We start from the raw sequence: 24,190 nt of genomic DNA, 5'->3' as shown, positions 1-24,190 counted from the left end.
GTAGTTTCACTCGCTGCAAGCAGATGGCAGTGTTTTGGTTACAAACGGACACTAGACACACACATATACAGTTTGTGTGTGTGTGTGTGTGTATATATGTATGTGTGTGTGTGTGTGTGTGTGTGTGTGTATGTGTATATATATATATATATATATATATATATATCTCCTGATGAAATTCTATACAGAATGAAACGTTGATTGGTGATACACACCGTCTCCAGAGTCTTTTTTCTCAAGTCGCCGCGAGTGCCACGTCTTCCGCACCCTATATATATATATATATATATATATATATATATATATATATATAGCGGTATTCAATGTGGATTTTGGCGATGTGCAGCGAATCCTGTTTAGGATTCGCCACTGGTCGCTGCGTTCCAGAGCCTCGCCGGCTCCGGTATTCAACGAGTAAGGGGCTCGCTGCCCCTGACCGGCGAATTTGAGCTCCTCCTATATATTTGCTGCACATAGAGTGCTTTTTTGATTATGTAATGTATATATCAAATATATACTTTTACAGTTTCACAAAATGCAGAGCTGTATTCAAATGAAATTATGCTGATCTTGATTCCAACAAAGAGAACTTGCAGTTGGAATTTATGATTCATAATTTTTCTCTTGAATTTGACAAACATATGCTGTAAATTTGCTTAAGGAATGCAGGCTGGCCCTAACATGAACAACGTTTTAAGCAGAGGTAATATATAAATAGAGGACTTCAAAGAGCAGTTAGAAAGAAGTAATATAACTCAGTTTTGAATATATTAGAAGCAGGTGTTCTAGATCGAATTGGATCTTGCAGCCGGGTGCACACTGAGCGATATGCCATCTGGACGGAGGGGTCAGACTGGCATATCACAAATATCACTCATTGCCCCTCATTATAATCGCCACGCTCCCCTGCACATTCACACAGGGGAGCAATGTTGGGCAACTTTGCATGCGCATAAACTTTTCTGCACATGTGCAGCCACTTTGTGTGAGTGGGCACAGCGAATTGCCTATTCGCCTGCCCGTTCGCACCTAGCAGTGAGGCAGTGGCGAGGGATAGCGCCCATGGGAAAGCCCAGCGTTTTGTGGGCATCCCCATGAAAATGCTTGGTGTTCCCATGCTAATGCACTTGTGACGCAGAGTTGAAATGCCTAGACAAAGTCCTGGGATTTTAATCCCAGGACTCATTCACAGCAGCACTAGACCCGGGTCGACCCAGTAATCTAGGCTGGTGTGAAAAGGGCCAACCCGGGAATGCCTGGCATGATCGCGAGACTGAAGTCCCGTGTATGTCCCTGCATTTTCTGGTGTGAAAGGGGTATTAATGTGTGTGCTTTGACTAATTAGCCATACCGCCATACATATCCCACAGCATACCCCATTAAATATAGTTGGTCACTTATTGTCAAGTGGCAGAGGTGAGATTCTGGGCTTAGTGCCGTTGAAACTGGTGATGCGGTGGGTGGAAGAATGAGTGAGGATGAATCTTCCTAAGAATTACATGTGGTCTTGGGTATAGCTAATATTGTATCAGTAAATTCCAAGAGTAATATTGCATATGGCTGCACGATAGTAACCTTTTTTTCATTGGGGTTTTGGGTTGAATAGAACATAATTTAGTAACGAAGACATTCGCATCTGATTACTACCTCTTCATAATGTAGTCCTTTATGATTATAAATAGCTTTAATAAAGATGAGGAAGGATGCTGCCCTTAACAGACCCCAGGCTTTGCCTGCGAGTTCAGGATTAGAGTGTGTTGAAGCTCAGCATGTGCACAGTGCCAAAATTGTATTCAAGGTCAGTGGATGTCTGAATGAAGTGAGCTAATCTGTTTTATTGGGAGAGCAAAGGTACTTGTTTGCAATGCATGTGATTATACATGAGCAGATGTACCAACTGCAGTTTGCGGGTCATTTATTTTTGGCTGTGTTAAGTATAAAAAACCCGAATAAGGTATCAGGTAGTCTGACAACACTATTTATATAAAATCACTCAAAGTATTTACCCTCAGTCTATTTGCAATAGCAAAATGCACTTGTATATCATTAATTACAGAACGCGATTCTGTTTGGAATGCAATATGTGCATTTTCTGTATTAATGTATACTTTTACCACAGTGCAACTGTACAATGATTCAATAGAAATATTAAATACATTTAGAAGCTCTCTTTTGGAGAATAAACTTTATGTTAACATGATACTTTATGGGGACCCGGGTGATTGGTCATATGGTTAACATGCACAAGGTCGACCGAGACGAAAGGTCAATAAAAGCTAGAGGTCGACAGGAGTTTTTCATGGGGTGTATTTCTATATTTCTTTTTAACTTTTTCATACACAAGGATTACCATTGGACACTAATTGGGGTCTGGGTGCTCAGGTGTCATCATTGCACCAAAAAGCGTGAAAAACTAATGACAGCATTCCATGTTGACCTTTTGGTTTGTGCAAACTTTTTCCAGTGTTGACCTTTTGACTGTCGGCCTAGACAATATGAACCCCATGATCCATATCCCACTGAATGTGAGCCATTCTTATGCAGTGTAAATGTTTACTCGTTAAGGTAAGTAATCATTTCAAGGAAAAAAGAATTGTCAATGAGCTAATTTAAGCAATGTGCACACACACAGCAAACTGACTGCGTGGAAGGAGCAATTAAAAAAGAATATCCGTGAGAATTATAGTTCCATGTGTGGCCAACATGCACTGCTTTCCTAGATATTGTGTACAAGAGTCGGATCATGGTACGAAGCCAACCTATCTGTTTCTGGCTGCAGTACCGTGTTAAACACTGACTCCGGGCAATTTTCTATGGATGTTCTCATTTAACCTGTTATTTTTTTATCCCACGCTAAATCCGGTAAGAACTAATTTTGACCTGAAGTGGGAAACCCACACAGCGTACAGTATTGTGTCAAACAGACCAATATCGTTCTAAGGCTTTCACATGACCTTGCTACTGCACCAGTGGGTGCAGATTTTTGTGAATGACTGGAATTCATTTGGAAACCATTCTTCTCCCAAATTGTGTTAGCCATCATATTACTATGACTATATTTAAAAGTTGTACTTAAAGGTATGTTTAAGAATGACGATAAGAATGTGTATGTCTTTATCTGCTCTCATCGGGTCCTTACTTGTAAACAGGATCAATGACTATCAGTGATTATTAGACTGTTGTGTTGGCATGACAGGGCAAAGAGCAACATACTGCCAATTACTATGTATACATTGGAAGGGAAGCTACGTTCAGCTGTACAGATATCCACAATTAACTAGTCTGTAATGTCGCTTAAATACTTGAGAGGTTGATAATTAGCCGCATTTTTTAATCACTTATTGAATTATGAATTCATGTTGATTATTTGCATGGTCCGCAATTCCTGTCGTATTTATGCGTAAATGACTAAAGGGGGAAATTATGCAGATATTGAAACCGCAATCAATCCAACGTGCAACCGCACATTGACGCTCGCTATGTCTACATATTATATTTGGTGAGGTGCTTTGCAGTGTTTAAGAGACACCTCTATGCAAATTACGCAGCGCAATAGAGCATTGTTTTGCTTCATACGGATAACAGATTTCTACCAATCAGTAGAGATTCATTGTTGTTGTTTACATTTGTCTGTAAGACCCATCCATATCTTGCAGGAGAACACTTCCTTCCTCAGCAGATGGCAGCCTCCGGGCCTTGCACCTGCCACTACAAGCAAGACACACTAGTAATCTACCCCAGCACTGCTGTTGACAATAGGCTAATGATTGCATGCCATCTGCCTTCCAGGCCTAGTACAAAATAGAGGAAAAGATTTCTTCAACAAGGGAACTGCAGATTTTTATAGAGTCAGTAGTGACAATGCAAGTGAGATTAGAGGATAGAGGGGACAGTACAGGACGTGTGTTGAAAGAGCTTAGTCCGATTTAAGAATTGAGAGCTGTCGCTTTCATCAGGCTACTATAAACCCATGGGAATTTGCTGGGAGTATAAACATATGATGCACAGGTACGTTTCGTGAACAGTTGTACCTGTTAGTTATGAATATGCACAAGTGCTTGGGTGCTATAGTTATGTGTACTATGATCTTTTGTAATCAACATGCGGCAAATTAAAAGGAGTACACAACCTTGCGTTATGTCTTCCTGACTGTTGCTGGACAAAGTGCAGTTCCAGAATATCTCTAGTAATGTGCTTGCAAACTGGAATGTGTGATCTTGTTGAGCAGGTTCAAAAGGTTTAGAAAAACAAGAAGGAATTCATTATCAGATCACAACCACACTCCTTGTAGTAAACAATTTTATAAGCAGTACACAGGGATCTATTTATCAAGATGCAGCAATATCAAAGTAATACTTGGCTCCCCTGTGATTCCAGTTAAGCAGAAGTAATTTGGGACTGGTTTTGCCCATTAACACATGCACAATGGACTGGAAATCAGTCCCAAACTCTGCTTCCAGTTCCACTTTGAAAAAAAACTAAAATAAAAATGTGTGTGAGATCGATACATACATACACATATATATATATATATATATATATATAATTAGGGTTCTAAGCAAACAGTGGCACGCCACCCTTCTTTAAGGTGTACAGACCGTTTATGCCCCCAAAACTTCTTTTTTTTTAAATAAATATTTTGCACGTTTGATAAATCCTGTGGAGTGCCGCTGTTTGCTTAGAACCCTATCCTGCATTACCGCTCCAGGAGGGCACCCAGGTTCTCATTTCCAATCAGGACGAGTGCCGGTCTGACTACCAGATATATATATATATATATATATATATATATATATATATATATATATATATATATATATATATATATATATATATATATATATATATATATATATATATATATATATATATATATTACACATATATATATATATATATATATTACACATATATATATATATATATATATTACACATATATTTATTTATTTGTTAACAGTTTCTTATATAGAGCATACATATTCCGCAGTGCTTTACAGAGAATATTTGAACACTCACATCAGTCCCTGCCCATTGGAGCTTACAATCTATATTGTACACGCACACACATTCATACTAGGGTTAACTTTGTTAGGAGCCAAATAACCTACCAGTATATTTTTGGAATGTGGGAGAAAACCGGAGTACCCAGAGGAAACCCACGCAAGTACGGGGAGCAAATACAAACTCTGCACAGTTAGAGCCATGGTGGGAATCAAACCCATGACCTCAATGCTGTGAGGCAGTAATGCTAACCATTACACCATCCGTACTGCCCCAATATATAATATAATATACACGGCAGTTGACATCCTGAGATACTTGTCCAATTTTGAAGCTCGGCTATCATCATACAAACCCAGAAAGTAGTTTCTCCCATGTATACAGCAGTAATGCCTTTGTAGGTAGTGAGAAGCCTAACATCAGCAAAACAACACAGTTATGGGGCTTATCTTAATGTAGTAAATTAACACCCCAATCTGAAAGGTACTTTATATGAAGTTGACCTTTTTGGCACTGACCCACATTTATTATGGAACATTAGTACATTTAGCCTCTAGGGCTGTAACAGAAAAGTTTGGTACAAGTGTTTTGCTCACATTGGGGGTAATGCAGACCTGTTCGCTAGGACCTATGCGAATAGGTCTGAATTGGGCCCCATTGTTTCACTTTCATGTTCTTTTTAGTTTAGAGTTTGTGTTGTACTACTACAAATAGGCCAAGATGTTCTTGCTAAATTAAATAATAAAAAAATGTCCAAACATCACCCAGAGTTTATACAGTATTAAAGGGGATTAATATGACGCATGGATTAGGCATTGTTGAGCAGCTTGGTTTAATGGAAAGGGTCAGAGATGGTGGCATTAGTGTAATGCCGAACTGGCTGATACCAGTATCAACAGGGAAAGTTAACGGCAAATCACAAGATACTGCACATATACAAGCAATATAGCACATTTTTGTAGGACTTCACAGTGCCTCTGATTACTTTCTTTGTAGTCACAATAGTAATTGTTGTTGGCACAATAGTTTAACATATAATACATGGATTGTTCCTTTTCATGTATATTGTTGATTTTTTGGAATGTTTTATGAGGGGGTGTTGAGGCTACAACCCATTATTTAAAAATAATATTACTCTCTTGTATTAGCAATGTTCTATATTGAACTGAATACGTTGTAAGTTTTGTTGAACTGCAAGTGACACGTAGCTTCAAGGTTACTATAGGGTAAGTGTCACATCCCTTCTGCGTATGTTTGCTGAGTAAATGAAATGCTGCCGTTTGAACTTCTCATGGTTCATGTTCTATGTGTGCCAAACGCAAACAACAATGAGCACTATGCTATTATTCTAGTTTCATTCATATTTTTTACAAAAGATATGCAGTCCAGACAACACCCACTGTTTAAATAATATTGCCCTTGCTTAGTGCTTCAGTGGGCACCCACCTCCTCGTTGGGACAGGGCCATCCTAACAGCATTGTAGGTCCTGGGAAAAGTAATGCACTAGTGCCCCTACCCACCCATTCATGGGAACTTACTCCTCCTGAGGTCCAACACTATCTTTCCTAATGCTTCCATACTATGAATGGCTGCTAGCGCTCTGATTGGTGTATATCTTCAACTATCTACCAATCAGCATGCTGATAGCCACTCAGTGTCTGGCTGCAGGCTCTAAGAAAGAAAGAGAATGATGCCCCACAGCCCCTGCTCACTTGTATCTGTATACCCACTCCTGTTTGAAGGCCAATAGATTTGTGGGGCCCTGGGCATCTTACCAGGTTAGCATTGTTACCGAATGATTGTAAACACAGGGGTAGATGTATGAAGCAGTTATAAGGGAGGAGAAGTGAGCCAGAGGAGAAGTGGCCCATGCCAACCAATCAGCACTGAAGTAACATCTAGAAATTGCATAATATAAAATTATACTGAGTAGCTGATGCCATGGGCCACTTCTCCTCCCTTATCACTGCTTCATACATCTGGGGGGGGGGGGGGGTAATCACGAGAAGAGGAACCCTCATAGCAGTTCATAGCAATGCATATGTGGTATTTTGCTGATGTGAGTAGACACAACTCCTGCTCAATTGCGTGACCGCACTAACACCTCCTTCTGTGAAGGTTTCAAATAGAGCCCAGATTAGTTCTGTAAAAAAAAGATTATTTTTCCTATATAAGGTAAACATTACAGGTCCTTATTATGAATAAAAATGTTTGCTTGGCAATTTTCACACCGATTTTGACAAATTCACTTGGCACTCAAAGGGTTAAAACATGGACCACATTAGTATTAAAGGGGCCACTAAACAAAAATTGGATATACAAATCATAAACTTCCATTGTCTGACCTATTCATATTCAAGTGCTCATTTTTCGACTGTTGAAAAATCTGTCAAAAACACTTGGATCGTCAAATTACTTGAAATTGCGGTGGTCCTAACTGTTTTTCTGTTTTTTTAGTCCTGTTTAGTCAATGCTGCTTCGATATAAAAAAAAAAAAGGGAAACTGTAGTGTTCATTCTAGCACCCGCCATCTTTGAAATCCCATGAAGTTCCTGTCCCCCATTTTCCATAAATCACATGAATTAAAGTTTTTACTACGGTTGTCGGACAAAAAAACTAAAATATAAATGGGTTTTAAGAAGATAAAGACTCAAGACATTGTTTTCCAACAGCTATTAATGAATTTTGTTATTGTATAATGTGTGATGTCTGTGAAAGCTCGAAATGAACACCTAATAAATATTAGTAACGAGATGTTTCAACAATCAATGGAAAATAATACATTTTAAAATGAATTATGTAAAATTTGATATACTGCACACAAGTGAGGCTTTTTCAGAATTAACGAGTACTAGTTAAAAAAATAGCCACACATCACAGACTAAAGTACAGTAACCATAAAAACATATTTACTATGCATTTTATTCACTGATTTGAATTGCTGAGTAAGAAAACGGATTGAATAACATTTTACCTCACTGTAGCAGGATTTGTGAATGGGAAACCTCTTTAAGCAGTTGCCTCAGCTAACAATTACATCAATAATCCCAATAGATTTATTTATTGTGTGTACAGTTGCAGCTTGACATATACATGAATACTCTTCTAAGTTGCTCACAGGTTCAAATGTTTTCACTAGAATGAGAAATGATTAGCATTTTTCCTACAAAAATGAAAAAAATGTATGTTTTCCTTGCTCCCGCTGATGTGCCTCTTCAGTCGGAGCCTTGAGGCTGACACAAAGCTAGACTGTCAAACCGAGATTGTGTTTGCATAGTAATGTAACCGGAGGCTAATTGCTAAACTCGCAGTGAAGGGCTTGGATATTGTAGTAGCCAACCCAGGACAGCCTTCCTTTTATACTTGGCTGAAATGTCTGTTATTTTAAGGAGTTTGAAGCATTTTATTTAACTTTTTTAACAAAACGGACATTATATAGCTAAAATGTCAATTTTGCCGTCTCTGTAATTGTAACTATTTCTACTCTAAAGAGGTGTTTCTTAAAGGCAACTCAGGTTTTCAGGATTTCTTCTATCATGCCACTTACTCTACTTGGCTGTTTCAATTATTATTCTCTGTGTTTAAAAAAAAAAAAAAACAGAAATTTCTAAAACGTGAGCTTTTGGGGAATGTGAGGACCGGAAACACTGTTATGGATTTATTAGATTACTTTTTTTATCTTGTACAGTCCCAAAACTCACCTCTGCATTGTCACCCAGACCTGGAACTACACTCTGGAATGAGGTGAACTACAGGGCCAAGAGTGGTGCCTTTGGTAGAGTGTGTCATTTAAATTGAACCATGTTCTTCCCCACATTACCCTTGACATCACAGGCTTCCAGTGAATTTTAGCGGTCTTTAAATTATACTCAGACCATGTTCTTTAAAAAAAATATTTAATTGCCTGATTTACTTGGATTAGCATAATTTTTGGGAATAGATTTCTATAAATTACTGTACAAACTTCATGGAACAGAACACTGTGGCTGGCAAATAAAAGATTCCTGTAAATATGCCAAAAAGCAGCCAATACATTTTTCCGTAAAGTTTTTTTTTTTTTTTGGCACCATCCCAAGTCCATGTTTATAATGTCGATAGTAATGCTAGGTGGAATGGTAGCACCATTGGTTTGCCGGAGTCACAGATATCCACTAACTGGCAAAATGGAGAACTTCTATCTTTGCATGCATTTATAATGTATCCTGTGTGTAAAGTACATACATTATGTAGCGGCACTTAATTGTCTTGCTTTTTTCTGCAGACCAAGGGTTTGTAGTTTCCTGTCCACACACATTGGCACACCATGCTCTCTGTTGTGATTAAACGCAAAAACAAAGAAGAAATTGTGCAAAAAAATCGGGCGCTTCGTCTGGTTGTATGCTACCCAAAGGGGGTCCTTTCCTTTGTGTCCCAAAAAAGGAAATTAGTTACAAAAATGTTAGGTAGAGAAGATGGCACTCAACCAGTGTGATCATAGACACTGTGGGAGTGATAACATACTAAAATATTGGAGGAAGAAACACCGAAAAAGATAAGTAAAGAAATATCTATGATCACACTGGTTGAGCACCACTTTCTCTACCTAATATTTTTTTAACACACTGCTGTGATTGGCCAGATGAAGAGGGAATGGTGTGGGGTCTGGCATAGGCACATGACTACATGCATTATTAAAGCTGCTACTACCTATTTTACTATACCAGCTCCATATCAACAGTAGGACAATAGTGCTAATGAATTAGGTAAATACTCATTTATACAGTATATGTTTTACAAATGTATTTATTTATTACCAGTTATTTATATAGCTCACACAAATTCCGCAGCGCTTTACAGAGAATATTTGAGCATTCAGTGGAGTGGATCTATATTCCCTACCACATGTACATGCACACACATTCATTCTCGGGTTCATTTTTGTTGGGAGACAGTTAGCCAGTATATATTTGGATTGTGGGAGGAAACAAGAGCACCCAGAGAAAACCCACGCAAGTACGGGAGAATAGAATATACAAACTCTGCACAGTTAGAGCCATGGTGGGAATAGAACCCATGCCGTCAATGCTGCGAGGTAGTAATGCTAACCATTATACCGTCCATGCTGCCCCAAATTGATGCTAGAGGTTCTCAAAGTACTTTGCTCTAGGAGCTCTTCTGACAAGAATTATTAGAGAACCCAGCAATTTTCCTCAGAAAAGCACCCCTACTTATAGGGTGGTAGGGAAACCAGCAGTCCGAATACTGATGCCGGAATCCGATAGAAGAAATCCTGAAAGGGATCTGATTAGTGTTCTTACTTTCACCCTGTCTACCCTCCAACCCTAACTCCCCCCCCCACAGCCTAACCCTAACCTTCCCACCACACTATCCCTAACCTCCCTTACAGCCAAACCCTACATCCCCCCACTAGTGCCTAAACCTAACCCTCCAGCCTAACGATAACCTGCTTGCTTGACCCTGGAGGCCAGGTAGTGCTGGCATACTACAATACTGGCCTCCCATCTTTAGCAGACTGGACCATGTGGGCATTACTCCTTCAGGGACTGCCACTTCAGTGTTTGACTTTCAGTGGAAAGCCAGCCAGCTACCAATGAATGGCCTGGGAAACTAGGGGCTGTGGTGAATTTTACTGGAGAGGCTTCTGGGGTAAAATCTGGCACTGGTTCCGATCCACTTTGGGGTCTGCCATGGAGTTGTAGACATTTACCTGCATTGAAATTAGATCTGGTTAATATGTCTCTGTTAAAAGTAAAGGATCTATGAATACATATTATAGGAATAGTTACATGACAGTATAATTTCTATCAGTGTACCTAGTTCAACTTTTGCTTGTCTTTGTGTGAAGGAATCTCCTTGTGTACACAAATTCAAGACGAGTTATTGACTTTTCCAAGACTTGTGCCAATGATGAGGTTACAGAATTTTCCACGTCATACGAGAGAGAAATGATGCAAAAATGTACGTACAGTACTGTTGACTGAAGGCATAATAGATAAACTTAATATTACTGCGTAGAATTACATTACATTTACTTCTGGTTTATAGTAAAGTAAACAGACAGGAGCAAACTCCTTTGGTAAACCTTTATCTCTGTGCGTTTTTGTGAGTGTAGGATACAGACAGGAAGCAGGAATTTCCCTATTTTCCCTTTGTGTGACAGATGGGCTACAGCAAAAGCAGAAGGCAGCTGTTCAGACCTGTGGCAGATCACAAGAACACAGGGAAACACCTTAACCCTTTCAGTGTCTGCTTGCTTTGATGACGGCTAGTCAGTTAAGCAGGGGAACTTGTGCTCTGTATTGTTATTGCACATCGCTCTATTGCTCAGCTATCCAAATATGATTCTGTGGTAGCTAAGGTCCGTCATTATATGTTGTAAACCTTCTATGGATACATGTTTTTGTTATCTGATGATGGTTGATTCTTCTGTAATAATGGTGATTTCTATTGACTGTTACCTGTTAAGTTTACTGCAACATGCCTTTGGCTGGTCATGTGTGGTCACAGTGTAGTTGTCAATGGATAATTCTGCTTTTATGGTTTCTTATTGGATTAGCAAGGAGAGTGGTGTAGGTGAGGCTTGTCACTGCTTTGCGTGCTGTAACGTGATCACAGGTGAATAATTCAAAAACACTTCTGGAAAGCACTTTAGGGAAACAAATATTTTCAGCGGTTCTAGTCAAGTGTAATTTACATGCTTACTTGATTTCAGAACAAACCAGTGTAACATGTTCCTTCTGCATTTTCAGTGAAAGGAAGAGGAAGGGGGGATTATGAAATAAACCTATGTTTTGTCTCGCCTTTACTTTAGTTTACAACTGGAAATAGTTGCAATATACATGTATAGTGTACTGGAATTTCTTTTCTCTTATGCTATACGTTAGATGCCTCAGGGTCTCATTCAGACTCGTTGGCTAGACTGCGTATACTTGCAGCCTAACGAACAGGTCAGCACCGACCTGCTGAATGCACAGCCCCCCCCCTGCCCCCATATCCCCTCGCCAGCATGTGAGGGGATGTGTACGAGAACACAGCCCCTCGCATGCGGCCGAAGGGGAGAGCAATCGTTTGATGACTGATGATGATTGATGATTTTTATCCCCTTCATAAATAAAAGTCAGTCTAAACTGACCTTTATTTCCGCCGCTGATCTACGAAGACGGAGCGGTCGCTGACGTCATGTGACCCGCACCAAGCAGGCATCACCATGCCTGTGTTCCCAGGGGAACGTCCAGCGTTTTCATCGGGATGCCCATAAAACGCTTGGAGTTCCCCTGATGCTGCCCCCTGTCTGCCCCCCTCCGCTACCCATATGAACGCCTTGACGAATGTGATACTCGCCAAAGGCGTTCGCACACGGGGTCTGCACATGTGCATTTACATGCATGCACAGACCCCCCACCATCAAACAAGGGTCTGAATCAGCCCCTTACACAAGACTGTTATCTGTTTTTAGAATATTTCTTGTTGGTTTCAGATTGTTGATGTACATAAATAGTTAAAAATGGAATCCCGTGACACTGTTTGCCATGATGGTGGCATTTATAAATCATACATGTCCTTTTTTGCTAAACAAACAAAATAGATTAGTCTTACATCACCTATATGTGCATTCTATTTACATGACAAAGTATCATTTTCCCTGTTCATTCACTTCTACAGATATGCCCTTATACACCATATACCGCGGGATGTTAGCGCAGGGATCTTATGTGACCCGGCTTACGACTAGCTTTTTTTCCCCTGAAATGTAATGGACTGATCCGAATAATTTTATATGGTGCACCTGTATATCTGTGTGTAACTGAGTCTGTTTATGAAGCAAAACGGATCCTGTTGTAGAGAGAAGCTGCATTGCAGAGATCCAGTCCCACACAAATATACAAGTATCACATCCCAAATGAATCAGCAGAGTTTTCCCAATCTGTCCTAGTCGCATCACATTGTATCCGTTTAATAAAAAATAAAAAATAAGGCAATAGCAGAGTCTTACTGGATCTGGCACGATGAGAAGGGCTGTTTGCCAGGAATGCAGGTACAATATATGGCATACTTGCCTACTTTTAGTTTACTTTTAGTTTACTTTTAGAGGCAACACGTCAGGGGGCAGGAGCAAGGCTGACATCACTTGGCCCCGCCCCCATGCAGGAAAACTCTGTGATTCGTGGGCCGCAGAGAGGGGCGGGACTTAAATGATGCAATTGAGCCATTTTAGCCCCGCCCCCTCTCAGCGGACCCGCAATTTGAATTAATTAAACCAGTGAGCAAGGGGGGAGCGGGTGCAATGCGAGAGACTTGCCCACCTTTCCGGGGGGCCGGGAGGCGGACCCGATTTCCGGAGGCTCCCGGCCATTCTGGGAGGGTAGGCAAGCCTGATATATGGGGACACATCTGTACATACAGGTCCAACACAACCATAACCTCTTAGTGGTTTTGCTAATAGTAATTCTTGCTGTAGACTTGGTGATGAGACAGTGAGGACCTGCTATTTTAAAAACATCAACAAATGCTATGATTGCTAGTTGCTAGTCATCAGGACAGAAAAAAACAACAACTTTGTGTCATCATGTAATCCTATTTATTGAATGCTGAAGGAAATATGATAACATTTCACATCTAACCATTTTTGTTTGCCTGCATTTCAGAGTGAAGACGTTGTCTCTAATCCTCACCACACTGCAGAAAATATCCACGGGCCTGCTACATTATTACCAGATGCTGCTACAGTCTCACTCTTTCCGCTAACGCGGTTTGAAATTTCTCCGCTCAGGTATATACTGCGGTGGACATGCTCCGGAGAGCTACCCTGGCAAAGAGACCTGACTCTATAAAACTGGATGGCATTATTTTCCTTCTGTCTTTTCCAACATAAAAACCTACCATATACTGTCAAGTCCACATTGAATGATGAGACCTTTATCAATCTTCCTTATTTATTCGTCGGTAAACTGGGACTATCAGCTAAGGCAGTAACATCGGACATATTGTAAATTAAGTGTACCATGTGCCCTACCTCAGTAAACAAAGAAAATAATAAATGAAGAGAAGATAACATTATGAATTGTGCAATGAAGTTTCTGGAGAAAGCGTCCAGTGTTGTTATACAGTAGAAGAACTGTCGGATCAAATTGACTGGCTACACAGTTTGCTTGGAAAACACACACACCATGGCACCTAGTGACATGGCATCTATTATAATAATATTAATGCATTGGTGCACAGTTGCTTTTATGTTTCCAAAAGTGGACCAAAAAATTGTGGCTAATGAACTAGTTATGCTAATAGCGGCCCGCATGCACAACACGGTTACATAGAGCTTCACTTGACTCCTTGTAGTTTGGTCTAGCCGATTACTATATGTACATTAGCAGCAGGCTAAGGATGGGGAATGATATCACTGACGTGCAAATAGTATGTACATTTTCAGCATCAAGAGATTTTATACATTGACCCGCATATTATTGACATACGAATAACTTCCTCATGGTTTTAGGCTTTCATTTTAGGTACAGTACTTTCATTTTAGTATTGATTGTAACACACACTTAGCGGCATTGCTCTTAACCAAAAAATTCCATGTTTCACATTATGGAGTATTTGTCCTAAGAAATGTGCTGTAACAACACTGAAATGAATGGGCTAGCCAGCTGACATGGCTCTTCCTGGTTGAACAAATCTCTCAGTAATGTCTCCCAGATGCCGGATATCTATATGAAATGCACTGTCTACCTATGGAAAGGAAAGAGAAAAAATGTGTGCGCACACATTGGTCAGTGTGTTTTTCATTATACTGGACGATGCAGTCCTAACACTACCCTAATTGCAAAGAGATGCATAATATATATATAATATATATATATTTATAATAATAATATATTGTGTTTACTGCCTTTCTATTTTTATGGGATATCATTTAATTAGATGGGCCGTAAACCATTATTTTCCGAAGGTACAAAGATAGATCATACACATATTATTGCAAGGTTTCTGTGTAAATTTCTTAATTTCATTGAATGTCTATGTGATTTTTCAGAGAGAGAACAGGCAAAATGGTGGTTGCAACTATTAAATGACAAAATCATTTTTTTTTTGGCTCTGAACAACGGTTTTTATAAATCTTGTTAATAAAAAATAAAAATAAAAAAACCCTGGTCTTCCTGCTTACACAAAGTCTTACTAATAAGGATTGTATTGCCAGACAAAAATGAATGTAAATTCATATCTCTTTTTCTATTGCTCCTTTTTCTAGTTTGATTGTTGTAGGCAGGGGAAAGTATCGCTTCATACAGCAATGTTCAGGTCACTAAAGAAATGGTCTGTTTATTGAAAGTTAGTATAATGTAGTTTTATATATAAATATGGTGTAAAGATGTAAAACTTTTGAAAATATTTTGTCTGTCTCCAAATGAAATATAATTAATATTTGCTACATAAGAACCATAATGGCACTGAACATTGTTACCTGCTGACATCAATATTTGATTGATACTGAAAATCTAAACTTCTGTACGTGGCTAAATGTCTCTGTAAGATTGATTACAGTCATACTAGTTTAGTTGGGCTAAGCATACTAAAATCTAGCTCAGCTCTGTAAATTTCACATAAGGTATATGCAATATTTAAATTTGAGATTTAGTTTACAGAATGCAACCAAAATGTACAGGTTTTGCAGAAACACCATAATGTATATTTAAATCTTTGTACATTTTTGCCCAATTACCTTTAAAATATTTTGCTATCGTAACTTAAAAGTTATCAAACAGTATTTTATTCTTTCTTTACTGGGTTCACATTGTTTCTGAATATTAAGATGTTAAATATATTTCTTACAATTGTGGTATAACAAGAGACCTAACTTATCTTGCAGTGTCTTCCGACATACATGGGAAAATGTAATGCGTGTTTATATATATATATATATATATATATATATATATATATATATAATTTATTATGATAAAAATGTGATGCTGCTGGAGACAAAAACTAGGATAGTGCATTGTATTTAGTCTTTATTGATCTTGAATGCTGTCTTAATAGCCATATGCAATAAATACATTATTTATGATAGGAAACTGTTTCGAGTGTGCTTTCTGTAGTTTTTTCAATAATTGCAATGTTCTATTGTTTTCCAAATTCTAATGGACTACTGTATAATACTTTAAAGTAAATGGTTACTATTATTTATTATATCCAGATATTAAAAAGTGACAAACACAGATCCTATGACAGATCTCAATAATTCATATTGCTCTGCAAGTCTGCCATCTCCCACGTGGTATTCATACAAAGCGCCATATGTACTAAGCATTGAAAAGTTCTATATTGGCGAGAAACAAACTACCAACCAACCAGCTTATAACTATCATTTTTCAGTGTCCGGACAATATGTCAACATTGTCTAGGGTTGGTGTGGCCAACCCTAGTCCTCGAGAGCTACCAACAGTGCATGTTTTGCAGGTCTCCTCACAAAATCACAAGTGAGCTAATTAGCTCCATCTGTGGATCTTTTAAAATGTGTCAGTGATTAATGAGTGCAGCTGTGCAGCAGCTAGGTTGTCTGGAAAATGTGAACTGTTGGTAGCTCTCGAGGGCTAGGGTTGGCTACCACTGCTCTAGGGTGACGTTCAACATTATATTGTCGACATGAGGTTTAAAAAAAAATGTCCTACTTTACCATCCACATGGATACTGACTACACTATTTTGGAGTGCATGTGATAAAATTTACAAATTGACACAAAGAAACATGACCAACTCCTGTCAGTCTTTTCATTTGTTGACCGATCCATGTCGACCTTTTGCTTCTGTCAAGTTTGTATGTAGATATTGTGTAAGTTGACCATTTGGCATCAACCTATGCACAGTTAACCTAGACACTGTCAACCCTTTACGCCTGGGGTAGCCAACCCTAGTCCTCAAGAGCTACCAACAGTGCATGTTTTGCAGGTCTAACAGAATCACAAGTGAGCTAATTAGCTCCATTTGTGGATCTTTAAAATGTGTCAGTGATTAATGAGTGCAGCTGTGCAGCAGCTAGGTTGTCTGGAAAATGTGAACTGTTGGTAGCTCTCGAGGGCTAGGGTTGGCTACCACTGCTTTACGCCATAACAAATTTTTTAAACACACAAGTAATATGGCAGGAGCTGTTTGGCTGATACTTATCACTCTCTACTGTATTACTTTTCACGGCTTAATACATATGCTCCATATTAAAGAGTTCTCCCCTTGCATAATTTAGTTAGACACAATAATTAGTACCTTGCGAGTAAGAAATCCTAAACTTCTTAAAATTTCCACCTAGTTTTTATAAATTCATCAGATATTTGGGAACAATGAAACTGTGTAATATCTGATGCAACGCATGGCCGTTCCCTGCTACAGGAATGCAGATGTTATAAATGGGAGCTCTGCAAATGTGCCTAAATATCTCCAGGAGCTTATAGATTAAGGGCTTTTTGTGGAAAAGCAGCATTTTTAGAGAAGGATGGGCTAGACATAATGAAGGCCTTACTAGCAAAGCGCAGAACATGGGTGCTAGTGCAGTTTGTTTTGAGGAGCAGTGCTAAAATGAGATTTTAGTACATAGAGCATAAATTATCATAGTCGGATAAAATGATGGAGTGCCCCATTTCCACTTCTAAAAAAAAAGACTTGAATTTTGGGTACTTATGTAGTATCTGGGCGTCCGATTTAGAAATCGGATCGGATCGCATCGCATCGCATGTGACCAAATCGTATGCGATGTGATGGTCAAGATTTTTCCATAGGATTCAATGTTGAAATGGTCTGAGTCCCTTTTAACATAGAATTCAATGGGAAAAAGGGGTCCTTTTCCTTTCCCCACTATCCAAGTGGGCATGGAGTTGGATATAAACCTGTGGCGAGCCCCGCGAGGGGACACAGAATACTTTTTAAGAAATATGCGTCCCCTCGCGGGGCTCGGTGGCTCGCTGCGCTCGCCACGCTATATAAAATCAACTCTATGCCCACTTGGATAGTGGGGAAATGAACAGGACCTTCTTAACATTGAATCCTATGCAAAATCGCATCGAATCGCATCGCATCGCATCTGATTGTATGCCTTAAGGTAAGGCATACAATCACAAAATCTGCAGCCCAGATACTACATAAGTACAGAATTTTGCATTGGCTCTACTTTCAAGATATTAGCACTCAGCGTCTATTCTTTCAGGCAGAGGGGCTGGGGGCATGCCTCCACAGCGGCAAAAATGGGGGCGTGGCCTCGCTGCAACACAGCGAGTATAGACCACACCCCCTTTTCGGCAGACCACACCCCTCAAAATTCCTGCGGCGCACGTCCTGTCCTGCCCCATTCTCCTACAATGCTGGCAGGTATGTAAGCAATGTATACAGTTATGTAGTTAGAACTCACATACATAACTGTATACAGGCCTATTAGGCAGAATTTGTTATCCAAACATGATTTCAGCATTATTGTCCATTTAGGATAAAAGCGGCTTATAGGAATTTTATATTCTCTGTGTGGCTTAGCGATATAGACTTATATATTTCTGCTTTATCACATTTGCACAATAATACTTGCTTAGTGAAATAAGCCTCATTAAAGTATACAGTAATACAGGAAGTCCCTGCACCCTCATTATAACTTCTAAAGTGGCCACCTCAGCCTCTGTGTTCTGAAATCTAGCTTAAAAATACAGCGGTAACTATTTTGTTTTTCACATTTTCTTATATAGCGCAAGGATACTGTATTTTGTTGCACTTTTCAATTGGGAACAGAACCCTAGGCATATGCCTTTAGAAGGAGTAAGCGAAGCACACAGCATGAAGGAAGAACATGTTTATTCTGAAACCAGTATGCTGATAAGGAGAATAGTGCTCTCTGCTATTCACCTGCTGAAGCCATGGGGATATTGACAGAGGGGACGCTCTTGTCTGTAAGGCCTCTTTGTCAGGACAGATATGTTGGACACTGAAGTTATAAAAGCTTATGAGCCCAAGAAAGGACGAATAAAAGCTCTCCAACTCCCTCAAACCAAGGCCCAAAATTTATAGATACCACCCAAAAATGGGCAGCGTGGTACACGTCACAGTAGTGCGCTTCCTTTCCACAAATGATGCATGCTGTGTTATCTAACAGCGAAGCAGTTAAGTGGCCAGGACATGAGAGATCTAGCGCTTTAGTTGAAAGTAACATGTCACTATGGGGGTTATTCTAGTCCATTCTTTCTTAGATGGACAAAACCATGTGCACTGCGGGTGGGGCAGATGTAACTTGTGCAGAGAGAATTAGATTTGGGTGGGGTTTCTCTTCAAAGTGAGATCTATATTGAAGTGTAAAATCATGCAGTCAATATTTTCCCTGCACAGAAACAAAATAACTCACCCAAATCTAATTCTCTCTGCACATGTTACATCTGCCCCCCTGCAGTGCACATGGTTTTGTCCATCTAAGAAGGATTTTGTCAGAAAGAATGAACTAGAATAAACCCCTATGAGAGCTTCTGACATCATCAAACTCTATACAAATGTGACATTGCAAAGTCAGCGTGACACCTGCCTTTGATAGGACTACACTCCAAGGTGCAAGTTATGCACTTTTTAATAAATGTGTCACTAGGAGATAGCAGTCATCAGTTGCTGCAGACACACTAGGATGGGATAATGCTTAGAACTGGTGAAAGAGCAGGTCAGCAGGAATTAAGCCAGTCACTCCCCTTCTGTTTTTGAAATGCTGAATCACTCTTATTTGCAGATTGATGATAAAGGCATGAGGCAGGAAATGACTGCAGGAAAGATAAGACACAAAATGTAAAGGTCTTGCTCACTATGGACAGTCAGTTCTCTATGATCTGTCCCTCATCCTGCAAATGAGTTTCCCTCCCCCATTACCTTAAGCAGTGTATTCATTGTGCTGTGAACTCCGATGCAGAAGGACTCAAAGCATTGTTTAAAAAAAAAAAGGTGCACTTGCTGTTTGCCTTTTCCAGTTTGAATATATGGTAATACTTTATCACATGTAAAGCAGACGTACACATTCCATAGGTCACCTGGTGAGTTAGGAACAATGTATGTTAAATTCTATTCCAGAGAAAATAAATGTTTACGTGTTAGTAGTAATATTAACTTAGCCTCTTAACTGACTTTAGAACTACACATGAACTACACATGGTTATCTCAATGTATTCTACTCAGTGAAACAAAATAAGTGAAGAGCAAAATTTAAAACATACTAATTACTAGTATTTTCGTTTAAAATGTCAAATGCCTATTACACTATATGGACGAAGTATGTACAACTACAGCCACCCACACACCATTTTGCAGTTGTTTGAGAACAATACACTTAGTTCATCAATCAAGCCTTCTTTCATCTTTACACATATATATTCCAACTTACAAAGGGACGGAGGAGGGACAGATGGATGTGCGCGCCGGGTGTGTGGCCTAATGAAAGGGTCTATACTCGCGGCTCCCCATGAGGCCACGCCCCTGTTTTGACGCTATGGGGGCATGACCCAGAGGCTCTGTGAGCCTCTAGCCAAGCCCCCAGCCCTCTGGCTGCAGGAATAGACGCTGTGCGCATGCGCACATCGTTTATTCCCCGCTGCTCAGCAGCCGACAGGGGGACTCCCATTAGCCCCCCCTCGCCGCGGGACACTGCCAGCCGCGGAAGGGACGTGGGAGAGTCCCCGAAAACCGGGACATTCCCGCGGTAATCGGGACATTCCCGCGGTAATCGGGACTGTTGGGACGTATGCTTACTGTATATGTAAGTTTGGTAACAAAAAGAGGTGTGTAAACCTAGCTGGATGGAGTACCTGCAGCAGATGAACTTAGGTGCCTACATAAGGCTTTAGTAACAAGTTGACATGGACATAAATAGGGGTATTCAATTAAGGGCATTTTTTTCCACTAGTCTAGAAATCTGCGCATTATGGCAGGTATTCAATGCATACGGCAAGCGCACAGCATTTTGTATTGACTGTGCGCTCGCTGTGATTCACCAGGGTCCCCGATTCGCCGCCAGCCACGCTACCGCTGTATTCTACTCGTCAGGGGCTTGTTGCCCTACCCAGGCGAAATTGCACCTATCCGGCGGACGCTGCACACATCAGGGAGGATGGAGGAAGGCAGGGGAATGGCAGCCTCCGCATGCAGCACACCACAGCAGGGGGGGGCGGTGGAGGTTAAGGAGGGCTGGCTGGGAGACAGGCACACAGTTTCGACCGTGGAGGAGACAGGGCAGGCGGGGAGGTGCTTGGAGGGCTGTGCTGGTCCCGCTCCATGCATATTTAATGAGTAGGACCAAGCGCAGTGATTATCTAATGAGCGGGTCCCCACCCCCGCATACATCATGATTTTTTTTTTATTTAAAATATATTTATGTGCTGCATATTTTTTTATAAAAATAGCAAGATTTTTGGATGCCATAAAAATGAATAGAAAACATTTATTTTAAAAGTACACATTCAGTTCACCTAAAAAAGATGTCAAATGCAAATGATGAATCTCGGGCAAAATCACGTTGAAAGCAGTTCTCCAATTTAGCATTGAATACACTTTTGGCGAATTAGAGTCAAAACCCCATTGACATACACCAGCGAATTGCAGCGACTATAAAACAGTGAATTGGCTGGCATTCACTGTTTGCTTTTGGTGAACAGTGATCATTGAATACAATAAATATAATTTTCGGTTAAAAAATTCACTGTTTCCCCGAAAAACAGCCCTGTTAACCGAAAAAAGAAGTGAATCAAGAGCATTGAATACTGGTCATAGATGTTTTTAGGTCAAACTATTCAAAGTGCCGTTTTTTTGACTAATCAAAAAATCTGGTACAATCAGAAAACAAGTGGATCAATGAATTACTCGCGATCCACGTGTCTGTGTGTAAATTGAGTCAGTTTTCGACTGTTTATTTTCGCCGATACAGTTTTGACCATTTCTAATACCACTTTCAGACCGCACTGTGATCACGGGTTATTGCCGTGTTCGCGGGGCTTAAACACGGGTGAAGGTGCGGTATGAAAGCGCCACACTCAGAAAACCCGTGTTGAGCAACACGGCTTTTCAACCCTGGTATTTACCAGGGTTGAACACGGCTCTAACACGTGTTTGCGTGCGGTCAGAAAGGCCCCGACACGTGTCATCCGACACTACTGTTTGTGAAATGCCGCTATTGGTGGATTCCTGTGAGGTCAGCAGTCTGACCCCGGAAACCAACAAGCAGCACGCTGGAGCTGCGGACCACGGGACACAGGCACCATCCCAGCCTGCGCCCCACACTTCTTCAGCCTGCAATCCACATTTTTGGAAGCCTATTGCTCCACGCTGGTACAGCCTGCAATACACACTTGTCCAGTGTGTATTCCACACTTCTACAGCCTGCAATTTAGTGTGTATTCCACACAGCCTGCTTTACAGCAATATGTCCTCTCTCTGGACAGATGAGGAGGTGAGGGAATTGCTCAACATTAGGGGTGACGAGGAGATCCGCAGACAGATCACCGAAACCGTAAAGGACGCTGTAGTCTACAAAAATATTGCGATGGTATTGGCATCCCGTGGCTACAAAAGGACACAGCAACAGGTGGTCAATAAGCTCAAGGCACTGCGGAAACAATTCATGAAGGTACACGACCACAACAGACACAAAAGTGGTGCGGCACGCCTAGATTGGAAACACTATGACCAGTGTGCAGGTGTTTTTGGATACACAGCATTAGCCACACCAGTCAGGCTGTCATCCAATTTATCTGCTTCAAGCAGCCAGGCTTCTGCGAGGGACCATGACAACAGCAGCGTTGCAGACTCTTGTCCACCGTCGCCACTGTTAATAGATGATGACCCGGCAGACACCATGGAGCAACATCCTGGGGGCCATGATGACAGTATCGGTGCGTCTGTTGAAGCGGCAGAAGGGACACAGGCCGTAGCCTGTACTTCATCTGGAGTCAATACATCGGCTGGAGCCACGCCATCTCCAAATAGCCAGACCCCACCGTTGCGCAGCAACAGTAAGTACAAATGTATTAAAAAATGTGTGATGCCACTATTTATTTTACAGTGAGTGAAGTGAGTGTGTGTGTGTGTGTGTGTGTGTGTATATATACATACACACACACACACACACACACACACACAGACAGACTCACACCCACAAGTACTCCAAAAGTTAGCGTAATATTTATTTTTTTGGGGGGGTGGGGGGGGGGGTATGTGTGTGCAATCGTTTGTGTGTGTGTGTATATATATATGAGATCTGGACAGGATCCAGTTCGAAACAGCTGTCGGGTCAGCTGTGATGTTATTTATCATCTATCATGTTGATAACCTTGCTGTAACTACGATGCTTTTGCTTATTTTGTAAATACACGTTTTTTCTTCATCAAATTGAGTGCTGGTCTATCTCCTTCCCGCTGCAAGGCTGGGTAAGTGCTATTTCTACATTTCTTCCATTGGACCCTGCACCTAAAGCAGTTCTAAGAGTTCTTGTGAGTGCCGTTTTGAAAACCAACCTATATATATATATATATATATATATATATATATATATATATACACACACACACACATACATATACACACACTGACAACCAAAGAATCTTCCAACTGAAAATTTTTCCAACATCATTTATTAAAAAAATATTTGTAATCTTTTGCAGTGTTGCTATTGTGGAGGTGGACGAATACCACAACCACGTGTTTGCTATCTCCACTGCTATGTTAATACAATATTAAGCTGATTGTAATGTTCCTTTTTTTTCTCCCTTTTCTAGTATATTTGGTTCCTCCGAGAAGAAAGCGAGTGAATAAAAACGAACAAATGGCCAGAGTCATGGCCAATGTCATTGGCGAAAAATTGCAGGAAATGGACGCAGCAATGTCCGCACAAGAAGATGCTCGCCTAGATAGATTTCTTAAGGCACAGGATGCTATGCAAAATGCGTTTTTGACACAGGTGATAGCCATACAGGAGCGTCAAAGCAGGGACGCAGAGTTACTGCAAAGAAATGCCCATCAGTTCCAGATGACATTCCTTGAGCGAATACTCGCCAGTCGCAATCAAGGGCATCCCTCCAGTGACGTGCGGTGAGGTTAGTGTCAGGTGAGGCAAGTGCTATTTGGGATAGTGACAGTGAGAAAGCGAGGACAGTGACAATGAGGAGAGTAACAGCAGGAGATGGGGAGAGTCACAG

General features: G+C 40.5%; 1 protein-coding gene across 1 annotated transcript in view; it reads left to right on the top strand.

Moving 5' to 3' along the window:
- IRS2 (insulin receptor substrate 2) overlaps window positions 1-14,054 on the top strand; it is a 29,992-nt gene extending 15,938 nt beyond the window's left edge. The window contains exon 2 of the mRNA XM_083168670.1: window positions 13,650-14,054. Within this exon, the coding sequence (XP_083024796.1) occupies window positions 13,650-13,654 (5 nt within the window). The 3' untranslated portion in view covers window positions 13,655-14,054. The remainder of the gene's footprint in view (window positions 1-13,649) is intronic.
- The last annotated feature ends 10,136 nt before the right edge of the window (window positions 14,055-24,190 follow it).

This window comes from Crinia signifera, chromosome 2 (genome assembly GCF_055691185.1).
Source record: "Crinia signifera chromosome 2, ASM5569118v1, whole genome shotgun sequence".
In the NCBI taxonomy this organism is placed as follows: domain Eukaryota; kingdom Metazoa; phylum Chordata; class Amphibia; order Anura; family Myobatrachidae; genus Crinia; species Crinia signifera.
The sequence above is the reverse complement of the archived record's forward strand: the minus strand, read 5'-3'. Positions and strand labels throughout refer to the sequence as shown.